This window comes from Cinclus cinclus, chromosome 4, assembly GCF_963662255.1.
Source record: "Cinclus cinclus chromosome 4, bCinCin1.1, whole genome shotgun sequence".
NCBI lineage: Eukaryota > Metazoa > Chordata > Aves > Passeriformes > Cinclidae > Cinclus > Cinclus cinclus.
In genome coordinates, this window is record NC_085049.1 from 56,990,989 (window position 1) to 57,010,206 (window position 19,218).

The window sequence follows — 19,218 nt, forward strand, 5'->3', positions numbered from 1 at the left end:
CCAGAATGGCCCTGGCAGTAGCCCCTGCTGGCAGCACAGGCTCTCCTGGTGCGGGCCAGCCCCTCCTTCCCCATGGCTGCCACCAGGGCCCGGCCCAGCCCCGCACGCAGCTCCCAGCTCAGACTCCCAGCAAGGTCTAAATCTGCCAGCACAGGATGGGAGGGACGAGCTCCCAGTCAGGAGTGGCTGGTGCTGAGCTCCAGCTTCTCCTGCCCTGGCTGCAGGACCAGAGTGCACCTGTGGCACTTCAAGGGGCCAGAAAGAACAGAATACAGGAATACAGGCACAAGTTTCTTACTCAATTTCTGACAAAAATGCAACAAAAAGCAGTTTCCGTGGTGGCACAGGGTCTTCATTGCATCGAGGGAAGGGCAACAAATGCACACGACTGCAGCACATGGATAATCTTTATTGGTAACATCAGTGGAGCACCAGTAACCATCATTGACTGTAGTGGTGACACGCAGCTGAGGCACATGCTAAGGCACTTTTATTATATAAAAAAATTTAGTTAAATTCTTCTGTGACAGCAATTGGGACAGGAGGTTCCTGCATTAGGGTGCTTCAGGAATACAGTATGGTGCTTCATATTTAAATCTTACTTTGCTCATAAGTAGGTCTAAATGCAGCATATACAATATGGTTAAGAATACAGGTAAATCCAGCAACCAGTGTACGGTGTACAAAAGTAAAGACTATCTATATATAACCATGGTCCCAAGAGAAAGGCAGTGATAAAGACCTTTATTTTTTTTTCTTAATTACTTATTACAAGAAATACAAAGGCCTTACATATATCTGTGCAGATTAAAGGGTTTTTAATATACTCTTAGTCAATGGTGCACAATAACTAAACCCAACCCCTGGTTACAGAGCAGGTGCAAGAGGCTTGGACATGTCAATAAGAGGAATTTCCCTCCCCTTATCCCCACCCTCTGCCCACTACCCTATTAAATTCCTCAAGATTCTGTCTATTACCATTAAATACATTTGGTCCCCCAGAGATTCTCAGACAAGCACAAGGACTGCTCCCCCAGCCTGTCATTAACTACTTAGATGAAACCGCTCAGAGGCAGAGACACAAACAGGACATCATTGCACTTCAGAGATCTATCCAGACAGGAGAAAAGAAAGAGGAAGGAAAAAAAAAAAAAAGGGGGGGGGGGGGGGGGGGGGGGGGGGGGAAGACACAAGGGAAAAAAAAAAAAAATCACAACTTTGGCAAGTCCCCCAGGTAAGCGGTACTGAGAGGAGTTTCCCTCTTCAGCCCTCCCTGGAAACACATGAAAGAAGAAAGGGCAAATTGTCATGGCCAAAGCACACCGTTTTTCCTGAAACTGCTCCCCAACCACATGGGTGGGCAGATTAAAAGAGGCAGAAGTCTGAGGTCACTGAACATGATTGCCAAAAGCAAACAAAGAAGGAGGGGAAAGAATACAGGAAGAAGCTTCCCTGCAGCTAGAATTGAAGACAAAAGAAGATTTACAGCAAAAATAATCTTTCCCTAACCCCACTCCCTCTGAACTGTGTAAGGATTCACCAGCAGATATGGCAGACAGTTCTACAGGCCTTTTCAGTGGCCAAACTGCTGGTCAAATTTCAGAGCCCTGACTCTTTGGCATTAAATACAAAGAGGATTAGGAAACTGGAAAGAGGAGAAAACTAGGAACACAGATGCCCAACGGCCCCAGATACACAGACCTGGGCTTGCTCTGCAGATCCCCGGCCAATTCAGCAGGAGAGGGTTTGCTGGAAGTCCAATGGAAGAGGGGAGGGTAGATGGGTCACTCCCTCACGTGTAGCCTGGGTCAAATGGGAGGACTTATTCAGTAGCTTTGGCATCACCAGCATCTGGCTTGCCATCCATTTCCTCGTCGGACACGGACTCTCCCGTTCCCTTCCTGACCATCCGGCGTGTCATGACAAACGGCAGGTCCCCACGCCTAGGGAAGGACACGTGGCACGTCAGCAACGTTCCACACAACTCACAGGCAGGGCAGGCTCCACGAGGAGGTGAGGAAGCACCTGGCCCCGCTATGCTGTGAGCAGCTGCACAAAGCACATGCTGCACTGGCTGCCAAGACGTGACACAAAATGCTCCTCCTTACCTGAGTTTGCTCTTCAGGGAGCTGACTTCTCTATTCATGGCATCTGCTGTTTCGGTGGCATCCTCCAGCTCCCGCTGGAGCTTCCTACGGGATGCATTGGCTCTCTGGGCCTCCTCCTCTGCCTCCTCCAACTGCCGCTTCAGCTGCTTCAAGCGCATGTTTGCCTTGTCCGCCTGAGCGTGTATGGGGCAAAAAACAGTAAGAGCTCAGTGTTTCCCCAGAGCTGCAGCACAATAGAGCAGCAAAAAGCAGAGTTTCCAAAGCCCCCTCTTCCCTTTCTGAAGGGAATTGCCTAGGACTTGAGAGGTCCTAGTTTTAATTTACAAGAATCATATTTTCACCTGTCTCATCTTGTAATTATTGCAGTGACAGAGAAGAGAAATCCATGGGATGGTGAATGCCTTGGTCATAGAAGGAAATGCCTGCCCCCCCAGGAGACTCTCAGGCGCTGCAGGTCAGTGTACCCACCTGATCTTTGAATTGCTCAGCATTACGCCTCTCATCATCCACCTGCAGCAGGATGTCTTTCAGCTTCTTCTCGGCACGGCGCACCTGTTTGCTGGCAGCCTGGCGCTCCCTGAACACAAACACGGGGGGCTCAGACAACAGTTCACCTCCCACTGTCCCCAACAAGATCACCCGACCTGGGCAAGTTAGAGGTGAGGAAGATAACTTAACTTAGGAAGAAAAGGGGATGGGAAGCAATGTTCCCCAGAAATGATCAAAAGGCTTATGTCACATGGACAAGAGCTACAGAGAGGCAACAAGTGTACCACAGGTACAGTTTGGGGAGTGGTTAAATTCACAAGGAGCTGTATGTGTCTGCTATGAAAAACAAAGGTGGTGTGCCTAAATCTTACTTCTGTACTGCCCTGTGTATCTGGGATGAAGCTCTCACTCAGACCAATCAGAATTAAGAAGAGCTTAAAATCCCAGAAGGGGTGGAAGCCTGTAAAGCAGACAGAGTTTCTCCTAGTACATACTTGGTCTCCATGTCCAACTGCTCTTCCAGCTGTGCTATCTTTGCTTCCAAGGCCGTAATGGTAGCCTTGTACTTGGACTTGACAGCACTCTCCATCTCCTGCAGTTTGAGCTTGAGCTCCTTGTTCTGGCGCTCCATCTGCTGGCGAGCGTTCTCGTTCTTCTGCGCGTTGCTGCGCTCGGCGTTCAGGTCGGCGTTCATCTGATCGATCTGCAGGGAAAGAGAGAGATAAGGACTCCTCAGCATAGCCTGAAAGGCTCATTTATTTCTCAGACTCGAAAAGAACAAGGACCCTGAGGGTGAGCTGAATACTTGGAATAACTCTGATGCAGAGGGAGCTGTCTGTAGGCAGGACACTTCTCAATGTATCTTAGTTTACCCAGATTTTCAAAGTAATTCCTTGAATAACAGGTTTATCAACCTCCTCTTAGGGCTAACTAAACTTGCCAATCACATTCACTGCCCTCTGGGGCTAAGGCCATGGTCTGGCACTTAACACAGTAATTACCAGTCTCTGAATTACAAAAATCCTGAGGCAAGTGGATCCAATATATGTGCTTTACTAATTTATTATTTGCAGTCTGTCTACTTCCACCACACAGTACCAGCTTAAAAACACCAACTTTCAGAGGTAAAAGGGTGAGAACTTGTCTACTTCTGAGCCAGGGCTCTGATAGTCAACCAAACAGAGAACTACACTCATCCATCAAAATGAATGAGCCATTTGGAAAACCATCAGCCCAGCTCCTTGGCTTTAGAGTGGTAAGAAAACAACATGCTTGACTCTCAAAGCTGGGCAGACAAAATATGGCACACAACAGGCAGATAAAGATCATGGTTTCTATAGCAGCCTAACAAATGTCTTACTTAAAACAGCATAGAACTGGCAGAAAAGTAATTTTCCGAATACATTGTGGCACTCTTCAGCATGTCAAGCTGGAGCATCATGCCACAGATCCTCTTTCTCAATATCCCTTAATACAGAAAAAAGGGACTGGGAGGGGGTTGGTTTGGTTTAAAATAAACTTGGGAGATTGTTCCAGCTACCCAATGATTTTAAATGGCCAGAACCAGTGAGTTAACATCAATTTTGGCTGCTATTTTCTGTACTGTGGTATTCAGCTGTTTCATCTTGCTCAGACCTATGGCCTTCTGAGGGCCTGCACTGTGCAAAGGGCAGCTGCTGGGATTACTCAGAGCACAGTTTGACAATTCACAGACACCAGAGAAGCCCCACGAGCTGCTGCAGCCTGAATAGGTACCTGGAGATTTGCCTTCTTGAGCCGGTCATTGATGATCTCTGTGTTGCCCTGCTCTTCTTCTAACTCCTCCTCCAGCTGAGCTATCCGTGCCTCCAGGCGCCTCTTCTCCTCCATGGCCAGTGCTCTACAGGACACAGAGTCATGAAAGCATTAAAGCAGCACTGATGGCATCAGTGCCTTGGGGAAAACTCACCACTTGTACACAAAATTAGCTCAGTCTTTAGCGACCAGAAGAGATACAGTGTGTGCTGCAGTCTAGTAAAAATAACAGGCTGAGAAGTGTTTTCTCACAGCAACTCCTCCTTCCTCAAGTGAGGAACATTACTCACCCTTTACCACTGTTGTTGGCAATCTCATCAGCCAGCTCATCCCTCTCTTGCTGGGCCTGGCGCTTAGCACGTTCAGCAGCTGCAAGCTCCTGGAATGAAAATGAGACGGACAATGATCCAATAGGAAGCTACCAATTAATGCAGCATAGGAAAAAGGAGTTACTGGTAATAGCTGGTATGGTCTCTAGCATAATCCAAAGCTAATTATACGACATGGCCTGTTCCCTGTCCACCCCACAACCCCCTTTGCTTTGCACACTCCTATCACAGCTGTAAGGAAAGAGCCAAATTCTGCATTTTGAATTGGACCTCCAATTTGAGCAGAGCAAAAAATACAAGAGAAAGAAAATAAACACTCCAGCTTAGACTGCTGCACATAGTTCTGATCCAAAGAAAACAAACCAACCCTTGACTTTCATGCATATTCCATTACCTCCTGCAACTGGATCATCTCTGCCTCCATGCTTTTCAGCTTCTTCTCATTTTCTTTGGCCTGTGCCAAGATCTCTTCTCTGGAAGTACGTGTGTCCTCCAGTTCCCGCATGTAATCCTTCATTTGTGCCTGAAAATGGAGAATAGAAAGGGATGAATTTCAGAGCATTCGTATTAAGAGATGTGGTTTGTTTGTCTTATGGGAAACATGGATGGAATACAGAAACAGGGATTCATTACTCTTGAGCAACCACAAAAGTTGCTGTAAAACAGAAGGAATCATCCTTTTTGCATTTCACAAATATCAATGGAAGCAAACAGGATTGCTTATTTGTAGAAAAAAACTTTTGTCAGACAAATGGAGAGGGGAAGGTACAAGAAGCTTCCTAGTGAAGCAATGGAATGAACAGTAGGGAGGATTTAGTTTTTCCCAAGAACAGGTCAGACAACTTCTTGCAGGAATTTAAAAAGCACAACAGAGCCATCTTGGGGTAGGAGTAGGCCTAAATGTTATTTAAGATCCTTTAGCTTTGCAGCTCTGTAATCCTTTCCAAAAACACAGACCCTGAAGCAAACACTTAGAGCGGACTTTGCCTACAGCTTGCCCTCTAGGGAATTAAACAGGCAGACCAGGATTAGAAGGATGCTTGAAATGCCAAAAAAATCTTTCACAGTGAACTGCTGCAAGATTCTGCTCCTCTTGTGACACTGATGCATTGTTCCGGCAAGGTGAAATCTTGCATCCTGTTTCCCTGGGTTAAAACTCTTCCCTGACAGCTGAAGCAGCTGCAGTGTTTCACCTGCAGTTTGCGCAGCTGCTTGATGGCTTCTTCACGATTCTTGTTAGCAGTGTCTATGTGGCTTTCCAAATCCTTCAGGTCCATCTCGAGCTTCTTCCTGGCAGCCACAGCCATGGAGCGCTGTTTGCGTTCGTCCTCCAGTTCTGCCTCCATCTCCCGAACCTGTGCAGAGCAGTAGAGGCATCAGCATTTCAGTTCTTTTGTTTCCCAGCACCCACTTTTCACACCCCCCTTTCAAAGGCTTCGTAAGTGCAAGCATGTGACTTGTCTTCATTCTCCCTGGCAGGGGAATGTGGGACTGACATTCCTCACTAGACGGGTTCCTGTGATAGACAAAGACTACTGGAACAATCACACACACAAGGGAGGAAGTCTCTCACAGCTTTGCCATGCTGCCTGGAGTATTAACAACATTAACAGCAATCTTTGGATTGGCACTGTCTGTCTGACCGTCTTTGGACACAAGTGCCTTTGTGTACAGAATGCACTGAGGATTTACAGAGCGGTTCTCACTTGTCTGATCAGCTGTTTCTTCTTCTCTTCATTCTGTTCATCGCGCCCCTGGAGGTCCCGGTCAAACTGTGCCTTCATAGCCTGTTGGTTCACTTCTAGCCGCAGTTTGGCATCCTCTGTGGCCTGCAGCTCATCCTCCAGCTCTTCCAGCTGTGTCTTCATCTCCTCCACCTGCTGCTCCAGGGCTCGCTTGGCTTTCTCCAGCTCATGGACCTACAACACAGTACCACATGTGAGGTTTCTGCAGAGAGTGCAAACAATTTAATCTACCCTAACAGAAAAGGCTAAGAACAGCCACTCACATCAGACAGGATACAAGAATACTGCACCTGTCCCTGTATTAGAGCAGATGCACACTGCCAGTCTGAACCACAATTACTGTTAGTTCTGGTTGTGTGTATGTGGTGGTGGGGAGAAAGGGAAAAGCAATCATCAGCCCAATCCTGACTTAGTGAAGACTTATCAGAGCTGGACACCTCTGGTTCTGACAGAATTCAAGAAAATGTTTCTTAGCCTCTGAAATTATTCTTTCCCTTCATTAACATAACTTTTTTTTTTTTTGTTTAATATTGGAGATAATGTCTTATATTGCCTGGTTAACTGCTGTATTTTACATATCAGGTTCACACCATACCTTCATCTCTACCACAAGGATATCTGATAATTTTCAGCTTCACCACTGCCTCGTTTGGGTCATTTCCAACCCACCTTTATCACTCACTGATGTAACACAAACATAACATTTGCAAACTCACAATGTATCCAGTACTCTCTACAAAGTTCCTCTGTGTTACCACTGGCATCAGCTTTTGCAGGACAAAAGTAACAGTTATCAACTGTGTGACATTTCAACTGAATACTTACACTTTTCCCAACATCATCCTTTGAGCTCATGAGATCTTCCATCTCTGCACGGAACTGCTTATTGACCCGTTCCAGTTCAGCCTTCTCCTCTATGGCTTCTTCCAGGGCTCTGGCCAGGGACAGGGCCTTGGTCTCCTTCTCCCGGGCCTCTGCCTCAGCACGGTCCCGCTCCTCCGCATACTTGGCAGAGATGGTCTTCTCCTCTGCCAACAGCTACAAAACCACAGCATCGTTAGTCTGAGAAATTACTGATCATTTGCTAACAAGGTAAACGTGCATCTTTTTGTCAGGGCCTTCTTAATAGTGTTCTTCCATCAACAGAAGGAATCAGGAATATGCAGCTTCAGAGAATGAAGCGCACCATCCCATCTCTAACAACTGTGCTGACCCCAAGTAAACAAAACCCTGACTTCCTACACCTCCAACCTATTGTTTTCAACCTTCTCTGGGATGATTTGCAAACAACACTTCAAACTCAATCTTGGTTTTGATATAAATGTTATCCCTTTGGGAAAAGGGAACATTACTTCCTATTCATAGAACAAAATTAATTTACCTCTGTTAAAGCTTTTTTCTCCACTCTACGTGCTCTGCCTTAGTTCAGAAATAAATATGCATCCTCCAAGCAGTATTGCTTAGGTACTCTTAAAGCAGACCTATCAATAAGATGTACCTACTGAATGCTTATGACTGAAGTCATACCTGATCAAACTTCTTCTGCTTTTTCTCTAGGTTGGAGACGATCTGCCGCTGATGGTCCAAGTCCACAGCAACATCATCCAGCTCTTGCTGCAGGCGGGTCTTTGTTTTCTCCAGCTTGTCATAGGCAGCTATCTTCTCTTCATACCGCTGACTCAAGCCCTCCAAGTCCTTCTGCAGCTTCTTCCTGGCTTCCTCTGATGACTCAAGGCAGCCCAGACCATCATCCATCTTCTTCTTGGCATCTATTGCCTAAAGGACCAGGATGGCACATGAAGCCACAGAAAATGTTTTGCGCAGTTTACCAGCACCAGAAGTTTAGGACTTTCAAGTAAGAGCGTCTGATTATTTCTGAAGGTACTATTCCCCAATCAGATAATACTGTATGACTGAATTCCCAAAGGAATTCCTGGACAGAAATCTATGAGCAGTTCATATGATTATCATCAGAGACCTCCTCATTTCTTGCCTCACCCAAATCAGCAAAATCACCCTTGCCCAGGAAAGGCTGTGGTACTAAGTCAATTCTGCATTTTGATCTTACTTCTCTCAAGACAGATCTGTATTTATACTTCCTCTCAAAAGGCACTGGTTTACAGGATGCAGACTCCATACCTGTTGCTGAAGAAGAGAGATCTGTTTCTCCATGTTTCTCTTTGCCTCCTCCTCCTCTTCCAGTTGCTCCTTGAGAGCATTCTTCTCATCCTCCATTTGCTTCAGCTTAGTGCTGAGGCTCAGTTTGAGTCGAGTCTCCTCCTGTAGGAGCTCCTATAAAGCAAACATCCCAGTGGAATTCAGCACCACTCCTTGGATTTAAAGGCTCACAGTCCTCACCCGCTCTGTCTAGGAGTGCTTCTGAAGTTGAGTTTAAGCATGCAACTAATTTCATAGATAAGACAACTGAAGACAGAATTTAAATAACTGCCTTTCAGTAAGCCAGCATAGAAACAAAATATTCAGAATATTCTCTCCTACACTCTAATCATTAAAGTACACTCTTTGCCAGACAAGCCTTTCCCAAGGCCTTACCACACAAGCTTTTTCCACAGTCCCTTCTCAAGTCCTACAAGTAGCACAGGAAGTATTCAGTCCTTTCCCAGCAATAACATGACTGAACTGTGCTGTGGCTCTCTCACACTCTGGTACCAAAAGAACACACAACAGGCCCAAGAGTTCTTGCACAGTTAAAAACAGAGTTGGTCTCAGATGAGCTGTACAGCACTCGTCATTTACAAGTTTCGGGCACAACAGCATTGACTCACTTATGCTGCCAGTGCTTGAGCTGAGGGATCTGTAAAGATTAATCAATCTTCAAACTAGTGGAGAATTTTTGTATTGTGTCCTGTCTTTGAGTCTGTTTTTTAAGGAGTACTAAGTAGACAGAACATCAATGACTGCTCAAGGCTATTTATTATTGATGTACCCTTCCTTTCCCTTCCAACCTTCTTAGCACTCCATGACTGACCTTGAGTCATATTCTGCTAACTGCAAATGCTTGATTTTCCCAAAGTGTAAGACTAAGGATGATTTATTTCCTGAAAAAATACAAAATTATTTGAATCTATCACTTCCCCAATATCCACTGGGAAATAAAACTTTATGCTTAATCTGACCAATTTACTGGAAATCACACACATGTGCACACACACACACAGAAACCCTGTCAAACACTTGACTATGAAGATCTCAACAAGAACTTCAAACAAGCATTCCAATCAACTGAAGCACTAAAGTGCTCTCAAGTGGAAAGGTGATAGAGCAGGACTTCTAAGCCCAAGACAGGGAAAGTCACATATGTTCCAGGCTGAGAAAGCAGAAGTAAGATAACCAGCTTGTTTCTGTAGAAATGCTCTCAATATCATGCAGTATAAACCTCTTAGAAAATAAATAATAAAAAAAGTCAGACCAAATCCTTTGAATTGTTGTAAAATCAGTACTTTACAACATCCAGTGGGATTTCTCCCTTTACCAATTTGTAACAGACACACAGTTGCCTTGTTTTCCAAAACTCTCACCTGTGTATCCTGAAGCTGCGATTCCAGAGCAGAGAAATCCTTTGCTAATTTGATTGATTTACTGTCAGACTGGTTCAGAAGACCTGTGACGTTGTCCAACTCAACCTGAAAGAGAGATCAGGGTATCAGTTACTGAATGCACCAGCAAAAACAAAGACAGGAAGAGGTGAGCAGCTATGAGACCTAAAACTGAAAATAGAAGCACCTCTCAACAGGAGGGCATCTGCATAATAATCTTTCAAAGAATGAACACATTTCCACAGTCCCAGGAATTAAACATGAGAAGTTGAAAGGAGATTTTTATTTCAGATCATCTGTATTGCAACAGCCTTCTGATTTTGGTTGGTTTGGATTTTTTAAGGCCTATATGAGATTTTAGACAGCCTGGTAAGCCATTGTAAAATGTTTTATTAAATTACCTTTCTTCTATTTTATACTATCTGCTTCAGAATTACATCTAAAGTCTCAAAATTCCATTTTCACACTTCAAAAGATTGCATATGCTGGCAATGCTTGACTTTTAAAGATGACCCTCCATAAAGGAGAAGGCCAAAGACAATGTTTCATGACACCAAGGGATATGCTGCTCCTTTGAAGGAAGGAGGAGAAACCTGTAAATTCCCACATCATCCTTCCTGAGCCATCAGCCATGTGACAAAACTTCCAGACACTGTCTTCCACATGAGTTACACAACCACCAGTCTGTGTGTGCCACTCCAAGTGTTCCAGCAGCTGAGTGCTCACAGGGCTGTAGAACCCACTGACTCCGTGAGCTTTACAAAACTCAAACAGCAACTGGTTATTTCCAACAGCCCTGAGAAGGTGAAATAAGTGACATCCATCCAAACATCCTGATCTGGCAACGAGTTCAGGAGTTTGCATACTCCTTGGGAAGCAAATTATGGATTTGCTGTTTGTAGGAACATTATCCTCAGAACAAAGAGAATTTTTGAACTAGCCACGGGGAGACACCACCCTACAACCTTTTCTCTTGAGCCCCGGGCTGAAGCTAAGCAAAACCCATGCCACTCACCTGCAGTTTGTTAACCCTCTCAGCCAGCTCAGTCTTCACTCTTTCACCTTCTGTAAATTTCACCTGCAGCTCCTGGAGCTGAGCATCCACTTTTTTCCGCTTGTGCTCAGCATCGCCTTTGCCTTGCAGAAGAGCCTTCACCTCATTGGACAGTTCAACCTTCTCACTTTCCAGAGCTTGTTTTGCTTTTTCAAGATTTGCTTTCACCTGAAGATGGAAAGAAAAGGCAGCAAAACCCTTCAGACTTTAGATATGGCAGGATCCAGTGAATACATGTTTTCCCAACAAGCAAGCTAATGCTGTATGCTTAGCAGTTAAGTTGCAGACTGCTTACTCGGGAAAAAAAAAAGTTGAACAGCCTGTCACTGATTATCAGGAGACAATCTAACAGTCATAGAAGGTTAACAATACAGAAAAAGGTCTTGCACCATCAGATTTCCAAATTAAAGGTTGTACAAGGTAACAAGTGCTAACAGTGAGAAGAATGTCTTGGCTGTGCAGTATAACATGCCTAACAGGAGAAAAAAGAATGAATGTCACTATTGAAAACAACTTTATATACGCTTCATGGAGAAAAACTATCTACCAAGGGAAGAACAACACATGTATGAGTATCATGAACACTTTGTGCTCCTCTGCACTGTCGTTTCAGGGAGGTTGGGTGCTTTGGCCTTATATTTTCTGTACCACATACCCGTTTGGTTTGTTCTAACTGCTCTGCCAGCTCTTCAATAGCTTGTGAATGTTTCTGCCTCATCTCTTGGATTTGAGCCTCATGAGTCTTTGCCTCATCTTCAAGGGTCTTCTTCAAAACTGTTACTTCTTGTTCTCTCTTTGATCTGAAAAATTCACAAATTCCATTTAGATGCCAAGGAGGGAATCAAACAGAGGTGTATAGCCACCAGCAGCATACCTAATGCGGAAAAATGCCAAGGTCTGTTTAGGCTATAAAGATAGTTTTCAAAGGCAGCACTTGGTGCTGCACCCTCCTTAAGTGCAAGCTGGCAGCAATATTTCTGCCTAAGAAGTAGCAGCCTGAAAGTACCAATGTTTCAGGGGTTACACTAATACTTTGGTTAGGGAGCAAATCAACTTTCTGACATCAGGTGAGGTAATGCAGTCTTGACAAGGGCTTGCACACCATCTCCTGTAGTCACTGAGGCTGCTAACCAGTGATAAAGGCAGACTTGCTATGGTAGGAGACTGAATACAGCAGAATGATTAAGAACAGTCACAACAAAACCCAAAAAAAGATAACACAGCCCCATGCTGGAGTTACCTCAGCTCCTGCTGAGCAGCTGTAGAATCTAGTGTGTCTTCTAGCTCTGTTTTCAATGCTTCCAGCTCTTCTCCTAGATCCCGCTTCTGTTTTTCAGCTTTATTCCTGAATGCTCTCTCTGACTCCAAGTCTTCCTGCAGCTCAGTGATCTGGGATTCGAGTTCCCTGATTTTCTTCAGGGCCATGTTCTTCTGAGCTGCCTCTTCTTCCACTCTGTGGTCAACATAAGGTTCTGGTCAGAGTCAGATTTAAACCATATACAAATTAAGACAACTTGTCCTACCAAAAACAATCAAGAAGAGCTGGTATTGGGCAGCTCTACAATGTTATATACAGACTTTGATCCATATATGATCTACAAATTCTAAGATCTATCTTTCAATACTTGAGACAGTGCAATTACTCACCTTAAAGAAGGGGACAGAGAGAGACTGACAACAGAAAGCAGAAGAGAAAGCACCATTTTACATTGGAAATTGGACACTTTACTGAGCAGATGAACACAGCAACTACCAGAGGGACAGTGTGCTGCCACTACTTTTTAATCCCAGTTTAAGGATTGCTACTCCAGTCAAACACAGGCAGTGCCTATTGCATCCACAGTTTAGTTCTGTACAGAGAATGTGGCAGTGAGCAGCAGCTAAAGAACTCAAATGTCAAGGACATGGAACTTAAATAGTCCACAGGCTAAAATACAACATCCACAGATTGCATTTATCCCTATTCATCCTATTCCAAGTGATCACAAGACCAGAAATACTTCCCAACCTGAATCCCACAGGTCAGGCTCTCACCTAGCTAAGGCTGCCTGCAGCTCCTCTTCCTTCTTGGCCAGCTGCATTTTGAGTTCTGCAATCTGAGCCTGCAGCTCAGCAATCTGGTCATGCAGATCAGTGGAGTCCCCTTCAAGCTTCCGACGAGTCTTTTCCAACTCTTGCCTCTGCTTCTCTTCGCGTCGCAGGCGTTCTAGTGGAGATGGGGACATGTTAAGTTACACACAAGAGACACGCTCAGAACATTCAAAATAGATCTGGGCAATTTTCCTTCCCCTCACCTTATAGCCAAACCTCCTTTTCCCACTTTCACTGTAACAATGCAAACACAATGCCAGTCTCACTCCATGCAGGCATAAGCACCCATTTAAGGGATGCTGAACAAAAGCTCTGCTCTCCCTTTCCTGAAACTAAACAGGCAATCTCCAGAAGAATATCCTCCTAGAACTCTTTAGAGCTTGTGCAAACAGGCTATCAGAAACAGCACTAACCCTGACAGATTGATGCTGCTGGAAGTAGAAAAGTAGAGACACTTCCACAGCAGGAGAGGAAAGAGAACCAGCCTCTCTTCTCCATTGGCCTGGCTGCTTTGGAGAGGATTTTTTTTTAGATCAAGGGCTCAGCTGACAAGGCACATAACCTTCACCCAGACAGAACACAGCTCTATCAAACTGATCAATAGCTTACACACTATAGACTAATTTTTAACCCTTCAGAAACTCAGGAGAACTAAAACTCTTTCAGAAATGAAACTGAAGTTCAACAAATTTTAACAAAAACCACCTAAAACAAATTAGGCAAGGTCTTTACAGGCTCTACCTGAAAAAGAAAAAAAGCAAAAAAACAAAAACCAAAACTACCTTCAAGGTCTGTGATCATGGCCTCATGCTTATTCTTCAGTTTGGCTAAACTTTTAGATTTTTCCTCTTCCTCTGTCAGATTTGTTGTAAATTCAGACATTCTGTCTTCCAAGAGTTTCTTTTCCTGCAGAATTGAGAAGGCATAGTCAAAAGAGTTGCTGGAATTATTTGAGATCTGACTGCTTAGAAATGTCAATGTCATGAGTGCCTGCTCCTGCTACAAGGAAACTCAGAAAGAAAGGAATCCTTTCACACACCACAAACAGAATTAAAAATAATTTAAAGTTGAATTTAAATTAAAGGTTTGTATATGATAGCCCTTTCAAAACTGAAAGGGAAGTCTGTTTATAAAATAACTTGATACTTGCTAGCATATCAATGCAACGGAAATGTTTGTTCATGTGTAATTATGTAGTGAAGGTTATTTAAATATCATACAATACTGACTGTTGACAATACAGGCAGGCAGTTACTTTCAAAAATTCGGGTCAGAATTCTCAAAGACAAGACTGAATTAATTAATAAGTTCCCCTGTAATAGGGAAAAGGTCAGCCTGTGGTGGCTTTCTCCAAGAGAAACACCTGTGCATCTTCATCTTGTGGAAGAAGATGCAGGAGTCTTACCTTAGCCAATTTGAGATTCTGATCTTCCAAAACTAGCACATCTTCTTCCAACTTCTTCAATTTGGCCTCTGTGGTCACTTTTTCTAACTGCAGCTTCTGCCTTGCACTCTCCTCTTCCTCAAGCTGCTCCTCTAGTTCCTTTATAACACCCAAAGGAAAGCAAGGCATTTGTCAGTGCTGCTCACCAATCCATGGAACAGCACAGTAGCAATACTAGATTGGAAGGTTTCTTCACCCTTCCTTCAAGGTATTATCAGTGGTCCTAGACTGACATCTCTGCCACGACTTAATGCAACATACTGCATGCCAATCAACACATTTTCTAGCAGAATAAACAATGCTATTTTTCAAAGAATACTACAAAGCAAAGACTTGTCTAATTATTTGAGAAGTGGCTATCACCTTCAAGAATAGAATAGCTCATTCCAGATGACTGACTGAATGCCTCAGAACTGCTGGTTCTATTGCTGTTTCCAGAGATAGACTTTCCTATGCCTCTTTCCCCCCCAAGCTGAGGCTCTAACCCTTACTTATCCTCTAAACCTTACTAGCCTCTTTACTGACAAGAGAAAATGTTCCTAAGGCATTACCTGGATATTCTGCTGCATTTTCTTCTTTTCAGCCTGAAGATGTTGACACCGTTCTTCCTCCTCCTCTACCCTTGCTTCCAGGTCATGACATATCTCCTCCAGTTCTTGTTTTTTGGCTGTCAAGCGAGCTCTTATCTCCTCAGCTTCAGCACACAGTTCAGTTTCTGCTTGCAACTGTTCCTGCAGCTGCATCTTCTCTGCCATTAGCTACATTGGATGCAAAGCCAGAAATAAGACAAGTTCCAATCTACCAAAGCACTTAGCAACGTGTGTTAGGTGAAGTTCTGTGCTCCTCTGTTCCGCAGTTACAGTTTTAAACATCACAGCAGTCCCCTGCTGTTAACTGAAAGCTAAATATCAAAGAAGTTTTAAGTGCATGTTCTTCTTCACAAATCAGGTGCTGCAACCACAAATTACTCACAGATTTCGTAAGACCATATCAATTTGAAAAATGATATTGTCTATTTCCCCTTACAAAAGTAACAATAATTATTAGCCCTACAGAAAAAAACTACCCTGCTCCCACCTTCTGCTCCAAACAAAAAGGATTCCATTAATGACAAGACTGAATTAAACCAGTGTGCTGTAATATTCGGACAAAGGATAATTTTTTTCCTATAATGGCTTCAGAAGGGCAATACTTAGTCACTGTACAAAAACACCTGCTGCAGGAAATGAGCTGCAAGAAGGGCAAAGGAAAGTGAACAAGAGGCAGCCAAGTCACGTTTTACCAAGTTGGAATCCTGAAGTTTGTCCTCCAGACCAAGGAAGCAAAGGAGGTGCTCTCAAGCAGTTGGACAGGTGGAGAGGGAACAATTTCTACACATTAGATTTGCAAAACTCACCTGGGCCTGGAAGGTCTCCATCTCACTCAGTCTATTTTCTGCAGCCAGCTGCTTCTCCCTGACCTTTATTAGCTCTTCTTCCTTGGCCATCATCTCCTCCTCCTGTCTGCTCACTTGCAGAAGGGGCTTCACCTGAAAAGGAAACCAAGGGAATGAGATGTGTATAAGGAATAACAAAAACATGAAAAAATGCTCTTGTACTCTTGTACTCAAGACAAGCATTGAATAAAACGACATTTCAGGTAAGTGTCTTATTTGAAGGACCCATTAACTGTCTTGTTGTCAACACTGGGGGAATCATACAGGACTAGATATCACCTACTCTGCCAATAGCACACTTTCTGCCAGACCATTTATTCTCCTCCAGGATGGGTTGCATCAGGTAAGAGTTTAGTAAATTCCAGATCCTCAAAGATTAAGTACCAATAGTGAGAGAATAAAAAAGCTGCCATATAATGGGGAAATCCACAGGTAAGTCAATGTCATATAGGTGGACTTCTGTCAGGCCTTTGGCAGGTACCCCAGATCTTTCTCTCTAAACTCAAGAGAGATGGATTTGATGGGTGGAGTGAGTGGTGATCGAGGAACTGGCTGGGTTGAATCCAGAGGGGAATTCTGCCCCTCTGCTCTGGTGAGACTCCACCTGGAGTGCAGCATCCAGGTCTGGGGTCCTCAGCCTAGGAAAGATATGGACTTGTTGCAGTGGGTCCAGAGGGTCACAAAAATGATCAGAGGGCTGGAGCAGCTCTGCTATGAGGACAAGCTGAGAGAGTTAGGGCTGATCAACCTGGAAAAGAGAAGGCTCCAGCGAGACCTCAGAGCACCTGTCACTAGCTAAAAGGGGGTTCATGAAATAGAGGGGGCTAAACTTGTTAGAAAGGCCTGTTGTGCCAAAAGGGTAATGGTTTTAAGCTAACAAAGAGTAGATTCAGACTAGATATAAGGAAGAAGTTTTTTACAATGAGGGTGGTGAAACACTAGATCAGGTTTTCTACAGAGGTGGTGGAGGGATGCCCAGTCCCTGAAAGCATTCAAGGTCAGGTTGGATGGGGCTCTGAGCACACTGATCTAGTTGAAGATGTCTTTGTTCATGGCAGAGGGATTGCAAAGGGAGAACTATTACCTTGGTGAACAACCTCCACCACTGCCAGTTACGCAGTTTCAAATAGGCAGCACAGTTTCTCTGAAGCACTTTCATAGCTGTCAGCTGCTGCTGGCGCTTGGCAAAGGCTCTGCAAAGCAAGTGGAGATAAGATAAAGGAATCCAGAGCAGCACACAGTTCACACCATCAAGCCCTTTCTTAGATACTTCTGTGTTTTTTCTTTAGAAGATTCCCTCCCAAAAAACCAGCAGTTTCCAGTGAACTTTCTCAATTTTCTTTTTTTTTTTCCTGTCAGGTAAGAGTGGCTATTTTTTCCTTAATTCAATTTCCTGTTTTAACAAAATTTCCCTCATGTCTTCTACTCTGAAAAGCTTTACTATCTTCACTTCCAAAAAGGGAGATCTGAAGAAGAGGTGTGTTTTCGTACTGAACCGACAGGTACTACTTTTGATCTTAGAACTGTACCAATTGCAGCCCCACCTGACAGGTGAAAAGAAACCCTACACCTCCTGCATCAGTACTGTACTAAGATTTTTCCAAATGCACCTTCACGGTATTTCTGACAAAAACTTGATCTGCTGTATAGCATTCTTACAGACAAGAATAGACTTTACTGCTCAGGTAGGTTCTGGAATACAGCACACAGATTCTTGCAGGTGCCAGAAGTCTGGTGTTACAGGGATGAGAAAACCCTAAGAGACCATCAATTGTTACACACAATAAATAAATCATGACCTTTCTGACAAGAAACAATTTCTAGACATAATGATTTCCCTTTTTTTGAAGATAAGCCTGAATGGGAAAAACATATGTTTATGAGGTATTTTAAAAATCAAGGTACTTACTTTCTGGCCAGGTAGCCTCTGCAACATGCTTGGAATCCAATAATGACATCTGTGATCTTCAGGTCTCTCTCTTCCTCAAGATGAGCAAGGACTCCAGCTCTGAAAAACACTTTACTCTGTCCAATTCTGTAAAGGTTAGAATCCAGCTCCAATGCTTTGATCTAAAAAAGAGAGAGAGAAGAATTCATGTCCTGCAAAGACTGTTTCATGTGAAACATCACAAAACATATTTGTGGCTCGTGGCCCTAAGACAACCCTTCTCTACAATGAGCCACTCAGGCAAACCAAAACTGCCAACTCCCAATAAATTCCTGGCCTATCCCAATTAGAGGAGCCAGAGCTCAGCCAAGCACAGCATCAAATGGAGGTAATCAAAGACAGAAAACATGACAGAAAGCATCATTTAATACAGTATCATATCAAGTACTCAGAATACAAGGATGCTGTGAGGAATGCATGTCTAGTCCTGAGTGCCCTCTTCCTTTTCTAACACATCTGTTGAAGCCTTCCCACCTATGATTTCTCAGTCCTATCTTTGTCAAAAAAAAGACAGCCCAGCCCAACCTTCCCTCCAAGGATTTGCTGCCAATTCTTATATTAGCTAATCTAAGAAGAATCAGCTACACTCCTGTAAGACAGAAAAAAGGGAATCCCTTACAGCCAAGTTCAGTTCAAGTCTAGTCGTCAAGCTAGAGCCAAAGCTTTCCCTTTGAAGCAGGCAATTCTACAGAAACTAACTGGAGCCTTTGCTGAAAGCATTTTTCAGCAGCAGACCATTACAAAAAGTTTACTGAAGCTCATACTTCAAGTATGTGCTAAAGATAGCATTAAAGCTTCTAAGCATTTTGATTCTATGAATACTGCTGGCATCTCAAAGCATGCATCTGTGGAAACAGAAAGGTCCTCTTTGCCTAGGATTATTGAATCTCATGCTAGACAAAATCCTCCATCCATGAAGCCAAGAGGAAGCTTTCTGTACACTTGAGACAAAACATTTGACTTTGGAATTTTGGTCTGTGAGTACAAGTTATATTTAGCATGCACAACTCCAACTTCTTAAACCACACCCATTAAGTTTATTCTATTCAAGTAGAGTTTCTGGGATGTTTTACCATCAGCACGCAAGCCTGCTTTCCGTCCATAAATCCTTTGGGAATTGCATTTGGAGTTAAGATTTCATATCTGAAAACGATAAAGCATCAGACTAGTCACACAAGTGTATTTGAAAACAACAAAACAAAAGAAATCAGTATGCATCCCTAT

At 43.7% G+C, this 19,218-nt stretch overlaps 1 protein-coding gene across 2 annotated transcripts in view; it reads right to left on the reverse strand.

Moving 5' to 3' along the window:
- Window positions 1-1,173: 1,173 nt before the first annotated feature.
- The window catches only part of MYH9 (myosin heavy chain 9), a 68,856-nt gene continuing 50,811 nt past the window's right edge, over window positions 1,174-19,218 (reverse strand). For both annotated transcript variants that reach the window (XM_062492132.1, XM_062492131.1), the window contains 24 exons: window positions 19,068-19,137; window positions 17,956-18,116; window positions 17,131-17,239; window positions 16,008-16,139; window positions 15,163-15,369; window positions 14,573-14,710; window positions 13,950-14,073; window positions 13,111-13,282; window positions 12,317-12,529; window positions 11,732-11,876; window positions 11,038-11,244; window positions 10,005-10,109; window positions 8,605-8,757; window positions 7,993-8,241; window positions 7,291-7,503; window positions 6,427-6,639; window positions 5,914-6,075; window positions 5,115-5,243; window positions 4,682-4,770; window positions 4,353-4,476; window positions 3,092-3,300; window positions 2,577-2,685; window positions 2,109-2,281; window positions 1,174-1,943 (listed from right to left, as the gene is read on the reverse strand). In XM_062492132.1, the coding sequence (XP_062348116.1) occupies window positions 1,823-1,943; window positions 2,109-2,281; window positions 2,577-2,685; window positions 3,092-3,300; window positions 4,353-4,476; window positions 4,682-4,770; window positions 5,115-5,243; window positions 5,914-6,075; window positions 6,427-6,639; window positions 7,291-7,503; window positions 7,993-8,241; window positions 8,605-8,757; window positions 10,005-10,109; window positions 11,038-11,244; window positions 11,732-11,876; window positions 12,317-12,529; window positions 13,111-13,282; window positions 13,950-14,073; window positions 14,573-14,710; window positions 15,163-15,369; window positions 16,008-16,139; window positions 17,131-17,239; window positions 17,956-18,116; window positions 19,068-19,137 (3,727 nt within the window). In that variant the 3' untranslated portion in view covers window positions 1,174-1,822. The remainder of the gene's footprint in view (window positions 1,944-2,108; window positions 2,282-2,576; window positions 2,686-3,091; window positions 3,301-4,352; window positions 4,477-4,681; window positions 4,771-5,114; window positions 5,244-5,913; window positions 6,076-6,426; window positions 6,640-7,290; window positions 7,504-7,992; window positions 8,242-8,604; window positions 8,758-10,004; window positions 10,110-11,037; window positions 11,245-11,731; window positions 11,877-12,316; window positions 12,530-13,110; window positions 13,283-13,949; window positions 14,074-14,572; window positions 14,711-15,162; window positions 15,370-16,007; window positions 16,140-17,130; window positions 17,240-17,955; window positions 18,117-19,067; window positions 19,138-19,218) is intronic.